Source organism: Narcine bancroftii, chromosome 7 (genome assembly GCF_036971445.1).
Source record: "Narcine bancroftii isolate sNarBan1 chromosome 7, sNarBan1.hap1, whole genome shotgun sequence".
Classification (NCBI taxonomy): domain Eukaryota; kingdom Metazoa; phylum Chordata; class Chondrichthyes; order Torpediniformes; family Narcinidae; genus Narcine; species Narcine bancroftii.
This window is the reverse complement of record NC_091475.1, coordinates 185,006,542-185,024,336: the sequence shown is the minus strand read 5'-3', so window position 1 is coordinate 185,024,336 and position 17,795 is coordinate 185,006,542. Positions and strand designations below refer to the sequence as shown.

The window sequence follows — 17,795 nt, the reverse complement described above, 5'->3', positions numbered from 1 at the left end:
AGATAAGTGAGGCATGTAATAATGATACGGCAGTAGTCATGGGGGACTTTAACTTCCACATAGATTGGGAACATCAAGTTGGTCGTGGGAGTCTGGAAGAGGACTTCATAGAATGCATCCGTGATGACTTTCTTGAGCAGCATGTTAAGGAACCAACAAGAGAAAATGCTCTCCTGGATCTAGTGTTGTGCAATGAGAGAGGTAGAGTAAATGATGTAATAGTCAGAGACCATCTGGGAAATAGCGATCATAGTTTCTCATTCAGATGGAAGGGGAAATAGTTAGATCTAAAACTAATATATTATGTTTAAACAGGGGTGACTACCATAGGATGAGGGAGGAATTGGGCAGAGTGGACTGGGAGCACAGGCTAATTGATGAAACAGTTGAGGAACAGTGGAAGATTTTCAAAGAAATATTTTGTAATGCTCAACAAAAATATATTCCGGTCAGGGAAAAGGGCAGCAAGGGAGGGAAAAATCAACCGTGGTTAACAAAGGAAATAAAGGAGAGTATAAAATTGAAGGCGCAGATGTACAAAGCTGCAAAGAGCAATGGGAAACTGGAAGATTGGGAAAACTTTAAGAGACAACAAGGGGTTACAAAGCGGGTAATAAGAAATGGGAAAAAGGATTATGAAAGTAAATTGGACCAAAATATAAAAACAGAAAGCAAAAAATTTTATAAATATATAAAACGGAAGAGGGTGGCCAGAGTTAACATGGGACCCTTGGAGGATGAGAAAGGAAAACTGGTAGCAAAAAATGAGGAAATGGCCGAGGCATTAAACAAATATTTTGTGTCAGTCTTCACGGTGGAAGACACGTCCAGCATGCACAAGTGCGGAGTTAAAGATGCAAATGTTGGGGAGGGCCTTGATAAAATAGTTGTTACAAAGGAAGTAGTGATGGAGAAACTAATGGGACTAAAGCCAGACAAATCACCTGGTCCTGATGATATGCATCCAAGGGTTCTGAAGGAAATGGCAGAAGTTATAGTTGATGCATTGGTGGTCATATACCAAAATTCCTTGGATTCTGGGAAGGTCTCGGCAGACTGGAAGACAGCAAATGTCACGCCACTTTTTAAGAAGGGACGTAGGCAGAAGACTGGAAATTATCGGCCAATTAGCTTGACGTCTGTAGTTGGAAAAATGCTTGAAGCCATCATTAAAGATGAAATAGTGAAACTTTTGGAACGTAAGGGTTCAATCAGGCAGACGCAGCATGGTTTTAGAAAGGGAAGATCTTGTTTGACAAACTTGTTAGGATTCTTTGAGGATATAATGGGTGCGGTGGATAGAGGGGAACAGGTTGATGATGTATATTTGGATTTCCAGAAAGCATTTGATAAGGTGCCGCACAAGAGACTTATCAGTAAGTTACAGGAAAGTGGAGTCCGGGGAAGTATATTGGCCTGGATTGAAAATTGGTTGTCTGACAGGAGGCAGAGAGTCGAGATAAATGGGAGTTTTTCAGGTTGGCAGAGAGTGGTAAGTGGGGTGCCGCAGGGGTTGGTGTTAGGCCCATAACTGTTCATCATTTACATTGATGACTTGGAGGAGGGGACAAAATGTGGTGTAGCCAAGTTTGCGGATGACACCAAATTGAGTGGAAGAGCAAATTGTAATGAGGATGTGGAGAGTCTGCAGAGGGATATAGTTAAGCTGGATGAGTGGGCAAAGGTCTGGCAGATGGAGTACAATGTTAGTAAATGTGAGGTTATCCACTTTGGCAAGAAAAATAAAAGAGCTGAATATCATTTAAAGGATGAAAAACTACAGCATGCTGTTGTGCAGAGGGACTTGGGAGGGCTTGTGCATGAATCACAAAAAGTTAGGTTACAGGTGCAGCAGGTTATTAAGAAGGCAAATGGAATGTTGGCCTTCATCGCTAGAGGAATTGAATTCAGGAGTAGGGAGGTAATGTTGCAACTGTATAAGGTACTGGTGAGACCGTACCTGGAGTACTGTGTCCAGTTCTGGTCTCCATATTTGAGGAAAGATATATTGGCTTTGGAGACAGTCCAGAGGAGGTTTACTCGGTTGATCCCTGGGATGAAGGGGTTGACTTATGAAAGATTAAATCATCTAGGATTGTATTCAGTCGAGTTCAGAAGAATGAGAGGAGATCTTATAGAAACACATAGGATTGTGAAGGGTATGGATAGGATAGATGTAGGAAGGTTTTTTGAGCTGGCCGGGGAAACTAAAACGAGAGGGCACAGTCTCAAGATTCGGGGGAGTAGATTTAGGACAGAGATGAGGAAAAATAGTTTTTTCCAGAGAGTAGTGAATGTTTGGAATTCTCTAACCAGGGAAGTGGTTGAGGCTGCCTCATTAAACATATTTAAAATTTGGTTAGATAAATTTTTATATGATAGAGGAATTAGGGGATATGGGGAGAAGGCAGGTAGGTGGAGTTAGGTCATAAATTAGATCAGCCATGATTGTATTGAATGGCGGAGCAGGCTCGATGGGCCATTTTTGGCCTACTCCTGTTCCTACTTCCTATGTTCCTATGTCGTATTGCCATGATCGTATTGAATGGCGGAGCAGGCTCGATGGGCCATTTTTGGCCTACTCCTGTTCCTACTTCCTATGTTCCTATGTTCCTATGTTCCTATATCAATGGTTGAGACTAAGTCCCTGTTACTATTCTTGAGCAGAAGATAATAGCTGGGTATTCCAAAGAGTTTTGAGTTCTTACAGTTGAGCTTTCTACTGAGCTATATCCTGCAGCTAGGAAAAAAGAGGCAAGGATGATGAACTCCACATATTCAAAGTTTCACCAAAAGGAAGTAATTTAAGCAAGACCAACTGCAGGCCATCTGTTTTTACTACTTTTCTAATACCATATTACTTACAATGGGGGTACAAAATTCTTTCTAGGTCCCACTTCTTTAGATGGCTCCATCTAAATATTTGTGAAAAAGGTTTTGAATTTACAGTTCTGTTTTGTTTTCATATTTATTTGTTGGTATTGGGTCTCTGCAAGAGCTAACTTTGGCTGTTTTCAATAGGAATATGAAGCGATATTCTCGGCCGGCATTAAATAAACAACAGGAGATAGCCCAATGCACACCATCACCTCATCTAAAGTTGTTTGATTATTTACAAAAGAGAAAGGAAAGAAAGCCTGTGCTACCTGTTGACCTTAAAATCTCAAGAGCTGGAAATGTATGTCTTCTTTAATTTTTCAAACAATAAATCTTCTCAACTATTCAACCTGCATATGACTCAAACAATTTCTTCTGTTCTCTCATGGCAGTGCGTTGATTTGTGGAAGCAGAATCCTTGCCAGCTTACAGCTCCATCTGAAATTGATGTAAGCCTGTCTTACTTTTAGAATATCAAGAATATTATATCCCAAAAATCGCTTGGAAATCATTGCATCTCCAGTGGTTATATGGCATTGTCGTTGATAGCAGCAATTTGAGGGAATGAAGAGTAAATTCATGAGCTTAAACAAGAAAATTTGCAGGCGCTGGTGTTGACAGAAACTCAACAGGCCTCACATCATTCAAAGGAAATAAAAGGCAATATTTACCACATTATTTACTGTCAGACTCAGTAAACCAAAAAAAAGACCATTTTTCCATCAACTTTCCCAGCAAAGTAGATCTGTGCAAATACAAATTAATTCATTTTGGAGATTTTAAAACTGTTGAATCATGTTATTAACACTAAAAATGGAAAGATATCTCACCCAGAGATATCGGTCAACCGTGAAAATCAGTCCTGCAGGAAGCAGCTTTGTTCATAGATATACAGTATGTGTGTTTCTTTATGATTTTCACAATACACTTTTTCTTTTCCATGTTTTCGTACCTACTTTGGGACTACTTTGCCATACTTAAATTTTCTTGGCATACTTTATTTTATCTCCTTAAATTTCAAAAATTATAGTCCATTGGATCTGAAATAGGTTGATACGTAATTAACAATTTACATTTCTGGCAGTTGGCTAGTGGCGCCTCTTTGTGGGCCTGATTGGCAAACAAACGTTAATTAAGTTGTATATTTAAACACATGATCATAAACGAATCTTGGGGGTTTTTCTCTTTAAATACCTTTACATCCTTGAACATGTTTTGGTGAATTTTAATTGATAGATTTTTATATTTTTGGGGGGTGGTGTAAGGAGAGTGACTCATTTATCGTGTAGAGGTAATAATGTGAAAAGCTTTCTGTATTTTTGTTAATTTTGGTTTCATATTTGGCACTTGTGTAGGTGGAAAAGTATGCAAAGGTGGAAAAAATTAGCAGATCTGATGACCTGCAAGCAGTAGTCTGGCCACCCCATGTAAGTACTGCAGTTATTTAACTATTTTGTTCAGATATCCCTTGAGACAACTTCACTTACCAGAACTTATTTCCAATTACAGCTCAAAATGTAGCAATTGATTTCATTGGGAATATAGAACATTGTAAACCTTTGCTTCTAATTTAGCTATTTGGATTTTTTGAAAGTAAATTTTCAAAATCTTGTCAACTGGTTTAGAGTAGCAATTCTCAAAGGAGCCACAGCACATTTAAGAGGGGGCCCTGGAATGAAATCATGAAATATTTTATGTATATTTTAGGAGAGAAGTATAAAAGAAACTAACTAAACCTGATTGCTTCACAGTGAAGGGGGCCAAAGCTTAAAAAAAAGGTTGCGAATGGCTGATTTGGATCATCAATAAATCATAATGTATTTAAAAATAAATATAATTATTCCATTTTATGAAAATGAAATTACAAAGTTGAAGGCAATAAACATTATTAAAATTGAGTAGCAGTTACCAGTGTGTGATTTGTCTATATAGATGATTGCTAATGTAATTATGTTTTCTTGTGTTTTTATTTGCACGAGTAAATTATTCAGTTGTGTCTTAGGACACCTGAACTGAAGTACATCACTTTAATGAGTTCTTTGTATATTCTTACCAAATGTTTGTGTGTCTTGATTTTTTTTTGTACTCTTCCAATAGAATATTTTAGAGTTCTGGAATATTCATTTGTAGGAAGAAGGAATTAGTGACAAAGGGTTATGAATTTTCAAATAAAGATGTTTTAGAACTGCAACAATACATGTTCCACAGTGTCATAGTTGGTCGCAGAAGGGAAGCTAGAACACAGAAATGACTCCAAAATTAAATGGATTTGCTTTTATAGCAACTTAATAGTATTCAGACTGCAAAAGGTGTAGAAATTAGGGACAGATTAAAGAAGCTCTCAAGAGTAGAACTATAAAATACTGCAGCACGGATACAGGCCTTTTGATCCTTTTATCTGTGCCGTACTATTTTTTTGTCTAGTTCCATTGACTTGCACCCAGACCATATCTGTCCATCTTCTTCCCATTCATATACCTGTTGAAATTTTTCTTAAATGTTAAAATTGAGCGTGCATTTACCAATTCAGCTCGCATTTCGTTGTACACTCTAACCACTCTTAGAGTGATGAAGTTCCCCCTAATATTCCCTTTAAAGTTTTTCCCTGTCACCCTTAACTCTAGTTTTTTTTCGCTTCTATCCTCAAGTGGAAAAAGCCTGCTTGCATTTACACTTAACTATACCATTCATAATTGTGTATACCTCTTATCATATCTCCCCTCAGTCAAGTAATACATTTCTAACCTGTTTATCCTTTTCCCCAGTTCTTCAAGTCCTGGCAACATTCTTGTAACTCTCCTCTGCACCCTTTCAGTCTTACTGATATCCTTGCTGTATTTAGTGACCAAAAATGTACACAATACTCCAAATTTGGCCTTACCAATGCCTTATGCAACTTCACCATAATATTCCTAGTCCTTTATTCAATACTCTTGATTTATTACTTTGATTTATCAATGTGTCAAAAGCTCTCTTTCAGCCACTATTAACCCATGGTGCTACTTTCAGGGAATTGTGTATCTGTATTCCTAGATGCCTCAGTTCTACTTGTTATGAGCCCAGAGGACCCCAAAACCCAGCAGCAACAGAAATTCACAAAGACAAATTGTTACTTATACAAAAGTTGCTTTTAATTATCTTTAAACATGAAAACAGGATCAAACTCTAACTTATTACTAATAACTTACTTAACCTAACTTAATCCTCTTCTAATTCTAAACACACATGTATGTTGCTTTTGAAAAGCAACAGATGAAAGAACTCAGAGGAGTAGGTTTGGAGCCGCAGGTTGTCTGAGAGTGCTGCTTGCTGTTCTAAGGGAGTCATATGGTTTTTTGCAAGTGGAGAGGGAGTCAAACAGGCTTTTCTCTGTGAGAGAGAGAGAGATCAGTTCTGCATCTTTACAGTTCAGCAACAACAGCTGGGGTGTTATTAGGAATAATATTCAGTAGTCCAGAAAATACACTAAGTTTGGCACCACCAAAACCTGAAGATATTTAATATTCAGGCTTTTGTTGTGTTGGTTGTTGGTACAGGTACAAGATGCTTTATCGGGAACCCTTGGGGAACAGTGTGTTCCGAATTTCAGATTTTTCCAAATTGCGGAAAGCCCACCCGAATTATGCTGCCGTATCCACCCCCACCCCCTTCTAGTCGCCTGGCCGCCTCCCCCAACCGCCGGTCCTACGGCCGCCCGGATGTCTCCCCCGACTATCGGTCCCTCGGCCGTGTCCCCTGACCGCCACCCCCTTGGCTGCCCGGATGTCTCTCCCAACCGTCGATCCCCCGACCGCCAGTCCCTCGGCTGCCTCCGACGCCACTCCCTCAGCCGCCCGGCATTCTCCCCCGACCACCAGTCCCTTGGCCGCCTCCCCCAACCGCCGGTCCCTCTGCCGCCCGGCAGTCCCCCCCAGCCGCTAATCCCCATTTGTCAAATTTTGGAGCTTTCCGGATTTTAGATGTCCGGATAAAGGATCGTGTACCTGTAGAAAAGTAAGAATTTCAGTTTTACTGGTAATATTTGAATTTATATCTTATTTTAGATCTATTGTTTTATTTAACGAATTCAGTAAAAGCTGGCATATATTTATTGCATTCTTTCAGGAAACAAATGCTGAATACATTTTTGAGTGGGAAGGGACAGATCAAGTTCATGCATCCAAATTAACAATTTACCAGACTCCAGACGACCCCCTATTTTATGGTAAGATACAAATGATGAAGGACCCCAAACCAGAGGAAGAGAACAAACATTTGGTTCCTCATATCCCGTAAGTAAAAATGAATAAATGGAGAATTGAAATGGGAAGTTGTGTGAATGCATAATCCATGTTTTTAAGTAAACCTTTTTATGCTCAATATTCAAAACCAGTGAACCCAAAGTATATTGTTTATGTTAATGAACGATATGGAAAGTAGTCTATCAAATTTACTTTTCATCGAATATACTATGAAATTAGATCACATACATTTTCTGTGGTGTTACTTGTTAATAATATTTGCAGTACGTAAATGACTGAAATTGAATATCCTCGTGACCTTTTAAGATATTTCATTTCCAAGATAGTACCCCTATTTTTGTCATTTTCTGCATTTCAAAGCCAACATTGAACAGAGGCATGGTTGGGACGTTGCATTTTTGTCTTAATAATTTTAATCTGATGCTGGATTTCTGCTAGTAGTAGAAGTTTTGTTTTGTGTTTCCTGAGCATTCTGAATGCTTTTCAAAATTCATTAGTAAAATCAAAGTTCAGTATAAAAATGAGCTCTTGATTACCTGATTGCTGTTTCAATAAAACAAGGAATGGAAATGCTGCATTTTTTTTTAATACCTGAGGAATGGAACCAGATGCCTTTGACCCGATTTGCCCCTGTAAGTGTTCATAAATTTTCTTATTGTACTCCTTACAATAGCTTTCTTTGTATGGATAAACTGTGCTTCGTCAGACCATACTTCCATCATTTCTTCCCAGCTTTTATCATTCACTCTACCCTACTACTGAATAACAATGCCTTCATCCTCTGGTCACTCCATCCAGAAGACTCTTACAGCCTATCTATATCCTTGAATCCATTCTTTTACGTTTGAATGTATCTGTTGTCAGAACTACTCTTGTAGAAATAACAGGGATTTTAAATGATGTATCTGCTGACTGGAGGTTTCTGAAGAACTTGTGAGGTTCTTTGGGTGTGCCTATGGGATATGTGGAGTTTCCTTTTTTTTATTCAGCAGAGATGACTATAATCTACAAGTGAAAATTAAATATATATTTCTTGAGCAAATAAAGAACTCAGCAGGCCAGACAGCGTCTATGGGAAGACTAAAGGGGAAGGGGTAATATTACAAATGTAAAAGGGAAAGGAGCTGGGGAGGGACCTCGAAGTGAAGAGGTGGGTAGAGGGAAAGACTGCTAGGAAGGAGGAGGTAACAAAAGTTGGGGAGGGGGAAAGTAAGTATAGGAGTTGGTAGAAAAGAAATGGAAACAGTGGAACCCAAATGGGGTAAGGGGGGTTTAAGTAATTTTAGATTATTCTAATTTGGGGTAAACCCCCTTCACCTCATTCGGGTTCCACTGTTTCCATCTCATCCTTACCCACTTATGTATTTACATTTTTCTCCCCCTTCCCCCATTTATTTGTCACCCCTCCACACCCCCCCCCCCCCTTCCATTGCCTCCGCTAATTCTGCTCAAATAATTGCATTTTCACTGAAAGGTCAGGAGCAGCAAGTGAGGTTATCGATACCTCCGTCACCGACTTGAGTTGCAAATACATTATCATTCTTGACATATATTATCTGCTTTGAAAAAAATAGCTGTTTTCCCTTTCTTTATCAATGTCATGGGTATCCTTAGCCAAATTTTAAAAGACTCCCAATCCTTGGGCTTTTTGGAGTATTCCCACATTGGCCTTTTAACCTCCTTGGTGGAGTTTAGTTTTTAGAAAGTTTAGTCCCAATAGTTGTTACAATGAAAATTTGCCACATTACGTTTATATTGACAATCTTTTTTTTTTCTTTGGCTTGGCTTCGCGGACGAAGATTTATGATACCAAGTGTCCAGTGAACAATAGATACAGACTAAAAGAAATTTTAATTTTTTCAAAATATCTATAATATTTCCTTGTGGATGAGTGTGATATTTTGTCCAGAAAATTGATAAAAATGGAAGGTTTTAAGAATTGTAATGCTGCAACAAATTTCCAACCATATCTAAACTTAATTTGGTTATATAAAAATGGCCTTAGTAGTTTGTACTTGCAAATATAATTTGTATGAAAGAAAAAAATCAATTTGTCTCATGAAATGTAACCCCCCCCGCCCCTGCAGAAAGCAGCTAGTTTGCCCCACACATATGAAATAATTAAACATTGGGGTAGTTGTTCTTTGCTCAGTTAATTGAGGAAAGAATATTCACTACCATTCTAACTTTAATTATTGTTTGATATCTATGGGATCTTTTTAAGCTCACATGATCTGACATATGGCTGTCAGCTTCTAATTGTATTTGAAAGTTTTCATCTCAATACCGAACTAAAATGTTGGCTTTGGATAATTGCAAATGCTGTTTCAAGGCTTTAAACCGCATAACCATGTGTGTTGAACTTTATGTATGTTCATGTCATTCATTTACATCTGTAATACCTCTTCTGATCCCCTGAATCTCAACTGTAAAATGTTGTTTTATACACCAGGTTCCCTATAGGTACAAAAGCAGAAGCTGACAGGTGAGTGGCATTGGCTTTCTTCTCCACTTACTGTACTTAACAGTTTATGGCAGGATTTAATGTGTTAAAATGCATCTTGTTAAACTGCAGGTTTGTAAAGCAGTATTTTGAGGTTTTGCAGCAGGATACCAAGTGTCCAGTGAAGATTTCCCATAATTCAGCTGGCTCATTGAGTCAGAGCTACTTGTCTCCTGGGAAAGAAATTGAGGTGGGTACACAGTGGTATGTTTTACATGGAAAAGTTTGCATGAGTGTTCAGAATAATTGTTTTAATTTCCCTATTAGTCATCATATTAAGTTCATTGCACATGAGCTCCCATTTAAATAGAAAGTGGATGTTATTGCTCTAATTTTTTGACAAAAATTATAGTTCAGAGGATGAATGTAATTTATTGTTTTAAGTAATTGAATCTGAAGTGGTCAGCTCCCCAGCCTCAAGCTGTCTAGCATACAACATCACTGAATGAAAAAAAGACATCAGTCCTTGTACGAGGTTCTGATGCCACTCGTCATGATTGTTGTTTACCTAATTACAATGAATGGATGCACTGAAATTCTCATTTGATTCAGCTACAAGGGTACATCAAATCCACGATCAAACAATAAATATAAATCAAATTGCTGCACAAGAGGGAAAAAAGGGTAATTAAATTTAAAAAAAAGGATCAATATTCATAGGACTGATGAATATAGCAGTGTTGGAAATTCCAGAACAAGATACTTTTACCATTTTAAAATAAGAACTCAAAGGTGATTTCATTTTGGAAGTGTCTCTTTCAGAGTTAATTACTGCACTAAAATCATTACTTGATCAATAAAATTAGCTGATATTGAAGGAAATAATATTGAAAAATGGCAAAGAAGACACTGAAAGAAACAGCAGAAGTTATAGTAAAGGCATTTGTGATCATTTATCAAAATTCTGAGAACTTGGGGTAGATCCTGGTAGTAAACGTCACACCGCTGTTTTAATAAGAGTGCAGGAAATAGGCAGGTAACAAGAGACCAGTTAACTTACCACCTGTAAGGGAAAATGTTTGAAGCTATCATTAACAAAGATAGCTGGATGGAAATGGCTCCATGAGGCCAGCACAGCATGGTTTCAGGAAGGCAAGGTCTTGTTTGACAAATTTGCTGGAGTTCTTTGAGGATATAACGAGTACAGTGAAAAGAGGAACAAGTGGATGTTGTACACTTGAATTTCCAGAAGGCATTTGTTAAGTTGTGCCTAAAAGACTTCTCAATAAGATGAGAATGCATGGATTTGGTGATAAAGTTTTAACATAAATAGAGGATTGATTAACCACTGGAATAGTTGGGAAAAATGGGTATTTCTCTGATTGGCAACCAATGGTGACTGGAGTATGGCGGGGTCGATGCTAGACCCACAACTGTTCACGACGTACGTTAATGATTTAGAAGAGGGAATCAAATGTATTATATCTAAGTGTGGTGATATCATACATTGGAGTGGAAAATCAAATTGTGCAGTGGATTTGGAGAGTTTGCAAAGAGATATGGATTGGTAAACTGGTAGAAGGAGTTAAATGTTAGTAAGTGTGAGGCATTCTACTTTGGAAGGAAAATGGTAATCAGCATTATTTAGATTGCATCATGCTGTTCTGCAGAGTTTTGGAAGTGCTGGTACATGGATCAAGTGTAGCAGGTTATCAAGAAAGTGAATGGAATGTTGACTTTCATTTCAAATTGATTGAAAGGAGTGTCTGCTGCAACTGTACATGGTACAAGCAAGGCTGAATCTGGAGTACAGTGTACATTTTTGGGGTCCTGCTTGAGAAAAGATATGCAGGTATACCCTGTTTTATGAATACAGGTACACGATCCTTTATCTGGACATCTAAAATCCAGAAAACTCCAAAATCTGGCAAGTGGGGAGAGATGCGGCAGCGTGAGTCGGGCGGGCGGAAGACCGGCAGCGCGAGTCGGGCAGGTGAGGGACTGGCAGTGTGAGTCGGGTGGGCAAGGAGGTGGGGGGGGAGATGGCAGGGTGACTGGAAGGGGGTGGGGATGGATACGGCAGCACAATTTGGGTGGGCTTAAATCTGGCTTTCTGAAATCTGGAAAAATCCAAAATTCGGAACACACTATCCCCCAAGGGTTCCGGATAAAGGATCGTGTACCTGTACTTGTTTTACACATATTCGCTTTTATGAATAAACCTGTGTTCGCTACCCAAAAGAAATTTGAATGGGTTTTTGCTTTTACGAAAGTAGCCTTCAATAGTAGTGAATGGGTCCTCACTTTACACTATTTCGGCTTACAAAAGTTTTCATAGGAACACTCTACTTTTATAAAGTGGGGTAAACCTGCACTGGCTTTGCAGTCAGTGTAGAGAAAGGTTTACTAGATTGATGCAAGAGATAGGGAGTAGGTAGCCTATGCGAAGAGATTGAGTCACCTGGAATTCAGAAGAATGAGAGAGGAGATCTTACAGAAACTTAAAATTATTAAATGGATCGATAAGAAGAGGCCAGCAAAGTTGTTTTCCGCTGGTAGATGAGACCAGAATTAAGGAACACAGCCTCAAGATTCGGATTAAATTTAGGACAGAGTGAAGAGGAACTGCTTTTCACAGAAAATAGTGAATCTGTGGAATTCTCTGACCAACAAAGCAGTAGAAGCTGCCTCATTAAATTTATTTAGACATTTTTGTTCACAGTAGGGGAATTAAAGATTTTGAGGAAAAAGGTGGCTTTTTGGAGCTGAGGTCACTTTTAGAGCAGCTAAGATCTTATTGAATAGCAAAGATGGGATATTCCTCTTCAAATTTCTTATCATCTTATAATCTGAGAATGTAGATTTCTTTTAGTCCAAATAATGTACAAGGCTGATACTGTTCAACATGTTCATATGTAAATACTGTTCTTATGGATAATATAAAAACCAATATTTCTTCAGTCAGCATTGTTCCACTAATTAAAGCAAAAAGTACAAGAAACTCTGTTGGTTAGACAGCATCTCTGGTGAGAGAAACAGAGTTAATGTTTTAGGTTAATGATATTTCCTCTGAACAGGATATTGAGTGCTGAAGGTGTAGTGTGCCAAGTCAGACGATGTAGTTTCCTTGATATTTGTTGGAAAAGTGTAGGAGGTCAAGGAAAGAGGGGATTGAATGGGCTTCAGAATTAACATGACAGAAAATCTAGAAGCTCAGGGTCACCTTTGTCAATTGAAGGAAGAAGTTTTTCAAAATAGAAGTCTTCATTGAAGTTTTGTTTCTCTGATATAGAAGATTCAATATTTTGAGCTCAAAAAGCCGTACACTTAAAATTTTGCATTCACATTTCCCACATTTATTTTTAACCTTTTCTGAAGACTTAATTTGCTTACTCTTTAGACATGATATAGACAATTTTACCAACACCATCATCACATGTCTCTAACCCATCAAGTACCTTCCATTCTGTTTTTTCTTTCCATATCTAGTTTCTCTTCTCTCATATTTTTCCAAATTCTCATGGAGCCATAGAATTGTACAGCATTAAAACAGTCCATGTGGCCCACTTCTATGCTGACTTATCATACCTACCTACAGAGTTATCTCTTGCCAACATTCATTCCTCCTCCATCAATGCCCTACTCATTCAGGTGCTTGTCAGGATGCCTCTTAAATGTGTAATGCTGGTGCCTGCCTCCAGCACCACCTCTGGGAGCTCATTCCAGACACCGACTACTCTTTGCGTGGAAAAATGTCTCTCTCAGGTCCTCTAAACCTCCTTCTTCTTATCTAAAACCTATGCCCCCTAGTTTTATACAGGCCAACTGTGGAAACAGACTCAGGCTCTCCACCCTAAGTATGCCTCTTGTCATTTTATATACCTTTGACATGTCATCACTCAGCCTCATTCGCTCTGGGGAAAACAGACACAGCCTATTCAGTCTCTCTTTGTAGCTCAAGCCCTCCTATCCAGGCATTATCCTTGAATCTTTTTTGCATCCTCTCTAGCTTAATCATATTTTTAATGTAGTGTGGTAACCAAACCTGCACACATTACTCTTACATGCATCCGATACTAATTTTGTACTCAATGCCAGTATGCCATACTCTTTTATCACTACTCTGTCTACCTCTTTTGCTACCTTTTGGGAACTATGTCCTTGTACCTGAGGTGTTTCTGTTCAACAGGGCCTGCCATTCACTGTGTATACCCTGCCTTGGTTTAATTTCCCAAAATGCATCACTTTGTAGAATCATACATCACAGAAACAGGCCCAGCTTATCCATGCCAAACATTGTGCCCTTCTACTTTAGTCCCACTTGCCCCCATTAGGCCCATACCCCTCCCATCCATATAATTATCCAAGAGTTTTTTAAAGGAAGCTAATGTACTTGTCCCTACCACTTTGTCTGTCAGCTCATTCCATATATCCACCACCTCTAAGTGAAGGATTGTTCCCTCAATTTCTGTCTTAATCCCACCACCTTCACCTTATAGTTATGACTTTTCACCTTGGATCCTCCTAGCTTAGTAAACAGACTGACACTATTCACCTTGTCAATGCCTCTCAAGATTTTATAGACCTCAGTACAAATTCCCTCTCAGCCTCCTATATTCTAAAGAAAACAGGCCCAATTTTTCAGTCTCTCAGGATAACTCAGCTTCCATAATTGTGGTAACAACTTTGGAAGCATCTTCTGAACAGCTAAACCACAAAATACACAATATTCCAAGTGTGGCCTCACCAAAGTCTTGTATAACATCAACATGACATCCCTACACTTTAGTGCCTCAACTGATAAAGAGAAGAGTCCCAAATGCTCTCTGCACTACTCACAGCCTGGAGTCTCAAATGGGCACGCAACAGGTGTGCACATCATTCCATCCTATAAGGTGAAAAATGGCAGTATCATTAACCATGATAGGCTTCTGCTGGATGAGCATTCAGTGCTCAATTTAAAAGAAAAATCAATGAAGAACCATTGCAAGGCCCTACAGACCATGGCAAATCTGTGTACCCACTCTCTGAGGCTGACATGAACAGAACCTTGAGAAGGGTGAATCCTCAGAAAATGTCTGGCCATGTCCTTCAAACTTGTGTGAAGCAACTGGTTGGAGTTTTTACGGAGATTTTCAGAGGTCCCCACGTGCTTCAAAAGGACATCATGATTCCAGTGCACAAGAAGAACAAGATAACGTGCCTTAATGCCTCAATAACTATTAGCCAACAGCACAGACATCTACCATGACGAAGTGCTTTGAGAGAATAGTTATGGAGTGAATTGTCACCTATCTCATAAAGGACCTAGATGCACTTCAATTCACCTGTTGACTCAACAGGTCAAAAGCAGATGCCATCTCAATGGCCCTCCACTCTACATCAGATGACGTGGACCGCAGAACCACCTGTATCTGATAGTTGTTCATTGACTACAACTCTGCATTCAACACTCATACCTGCAAAACATATGACCAAGCAAAAGTATCTGGGACTCTGCCATTCTGCAACTGGATTCTTCCACATCAGCAGACTCCAATCATTGTGGATTATGAACATCATCTCTTCCACACTATTATCAACACAAGGATAACCCAAGGCTGCATGCTTAATTCCCTACTCAATTTGCTGTACACCAAGTTCAGCTCCAACTCAATCAACAGGTTCACGGACGACACCACCATTGTTGGCTGAATAACTGGAAATTATGAGTCAGAATGAGACAGAGAACCTGGTTGGGTGGCGTCAGAACTCTTAATGTCACCCAGAACAAGGAGCTAATTGTTGATGTTAGGAAGGAGAGGCCGAAGGATCCACACGCCTCTCTGCATTGATGGAACAGAATTGGAGAGGGTCAGAATCTTCCAAGTTCTTGGGAGTCCACATTTCAGAAGATATTTCGTGGAGCCAGCATATCAAGTCAACCATGAAGAAGGCGGGGGTGGGGGAACACAATATCATGTGATGACGTAGGTTTAGGATGCTGAATCTTAAACCTCCTGATATTCAGTTTAAAAATATCGAAAAAGTACTGTTCTAATTAAATAAACTCCACTGAAAAGTTTTTTTAAAACTATTCAGCAAATTTACAAGTATGGGAATGAAAAAGGACAAAGTCACTGCCGACCTACCTGAACCATGCAAGAGAGGAGGTCAAAACGGTTGGTGAGGCCTGTGACGGCTCTGGAGCCGAGAGCTAGTGTTTCAGCAGCTCCCAGGGTGAATGGGCAGCTTCTACGGCCACAGCAAGGTGTGCCACACCCAGTGGAACAGGATGATAGCACTGAAGAGAATGGAACCGCAAGTTGAGCAGGCCTGTCCAAATCAGTGTAGGAGATAGAGGACTCATCATTGAGAAGATCAGGGCAACAAAAACGATGCACTGGAAGGGACAAGTCACGCTGCAAAATTCCCAGCCAAAGTGAGTAAGTTGACATACTTTAAAAAATTAGAAACATGAGGAAAGATATGAACGATGAAGTGAAAAAAAAGAAACAAGTAAAGTAACAGAGGCTATGAATAAAATGAATGAGATATGGGTGAGATAAGTGAAGAAGTTTTAAAAAAAAAGAGAGGATGTGGATCAAGTGGAAGATAGACTATCACAGGTGAAGAAAAATGCTTTGACCATGGTTAATCAACAACTCTGTCAAAAAGTGGATGCTTTGGAAAATTATAATAGAAGAAATAATATTTAAAAAAGGGGTTTGAAAGATTTCAGAGGTACTCAGGCAAGAGAACTTTGTGAGTGATATTGAGATTGAAAGACTTCATAGAGCCCTTCGAAAGAAACCAGCTCCAGATCAAAACCCACATTCAGTTCTGATGAAAATCCTGTGTTATCAAGACATGGAAAAAAATCTTGAGAATTGCTGCTCAAAAACCACAACAAAGACAAGGTGTACTGGAATACAAGGGAAGAAAAATCTTATTTTTCCCTAATACAAGTGGAGATTTATTGAAAAGGAGGAAATAATTTAACCCTGTTAAGAAAACATATGGGGGAAAAAGGATATTATTGGGTGTTCTAGCACCCTGCAACTTTGAAAATCTCCTTGCCAAATGGTCAAAATAAATTCTTTGTGAACCACATAGAAGCAGAGGAATTTGTGGAGAGCTTGCCAAGACTACACACTGGATGAAGATTTTGAACCAAGTGTTGCATTTAAATTTAAGGATAGATAATAATTTCAATCTATTAAAATTATCAATTTATTTCAGTGATTTTTTTTTTCAATTGAATATGGAGTTAAACTGTATATGAAATGATTGATTCAAAACTGTAAGATAAAAAACCAGGAGGGTGAGGGAGGTGGAGGAGGGTTGCCAACTGCTACTGAAATGTGACTGAAATGTCCCAGCCCATAAAATAGAGGGAAATTGTGTTGTTTTTAGTAGCAATACGAGCCAGGGGGATATATCTTATTATATAGTATTACATTCAGGGATTTGTTTTCTTTAACTGTTTCTGTATTCTTTCTTCTATCTGGATTGTCAGGAGGGACACACAAGGGTACAATGGATGATGAGTACTGGAGTTATGCAGAGGAGATTCGCGGGAAGTAATGTGAATAACAATATTAAGATGAATAAGGTGCTTTTTTGTGTATTTTTTAAAAATGGGAGCGAATATAGCTTTCCTAAAATAAAAGCATCTAATAGAAAAAGAACATATGAAATTGAAAAAGGACATGTACTTTCATCGTCCTTTAATTCAATTTCAAGAGAAGTTGCCATTTTGATTAAGAAAAATCTTCCAGTAGATATTCAACATGTTGAAACCGATCCAGCAGGTAGATTTGTAATGATACATTGTCAAATATTTTCCAAATTATGGACTCTTTTAAATATATCTACTCCCAATATTGATGAGAAGTTTATACAAACATTTTTCAATTTAGCAAACACACATGAAAATGTAATAGTAGGAGGAGACTTTAATTTCTGTTTAGACCCTTTTTTAGATGTCAGAAAAGAGGAACAATAAGAACTAAAGCTGCTAAGACAACTCTGACATTAATGAAGGATTTGAATTTGATAGATATATGGAGGAGGGTGCATCCCACAGAAAAAGATCACTCCTTTTATTCAAACAGGCATGATTTGTATTCTAGAATAGATTTATTCTTACTTTCAGCACAACTTCAAGGTAGAATAATTAATGTGGAATATAAAACAAGAATATTGTCAGATCATTCACCACTATTAATGCGGATTGAAATGCCTGATAAAGA

The 17,795-nt window shown here is 38.6% G+C and overlaps 1 protein-coding gene across 9 annotated transcripts in view; it reads left to right on the top strand.

The window, feature by feature from the left end:
- Positions 1-17,795, top strand: part of supt20 (SPT20 homolog, SAGA complex component) — a 94,110-nt gene that overhangs the window by 32,093 nt on the left and 44,222 nt on the right. For all 9 annotated transcript variants that reach the window (XM_069891694.1, XM_069891695.1, XM_069891700.1 and 6 more), the window contains 6 exons: positions 3,022-3,178; positions 3,270-3,326; positions 4,233-4,304; positions 6,982-7,148; positions 9,571-9,603; positions 9,694-9,811. In XM_069891694.1, the coding sequence (XP_069747795.1) occupies positions 3,022-3,178; positions 3,270-3,326; positions 4,233-4,304; positions 6,982-7,148; positions 9,571-9,603; positions 9,694-9,811 (604 nt within the window). The remainder of the gene's footprint in view (positions 1-3,021; positions 3,179-3,269; positions 3,327-4,232; positions 4,305-6,981; positions 7,149-9,570; positions 9,604-9,693; positions 9,812-17,795) is intronic.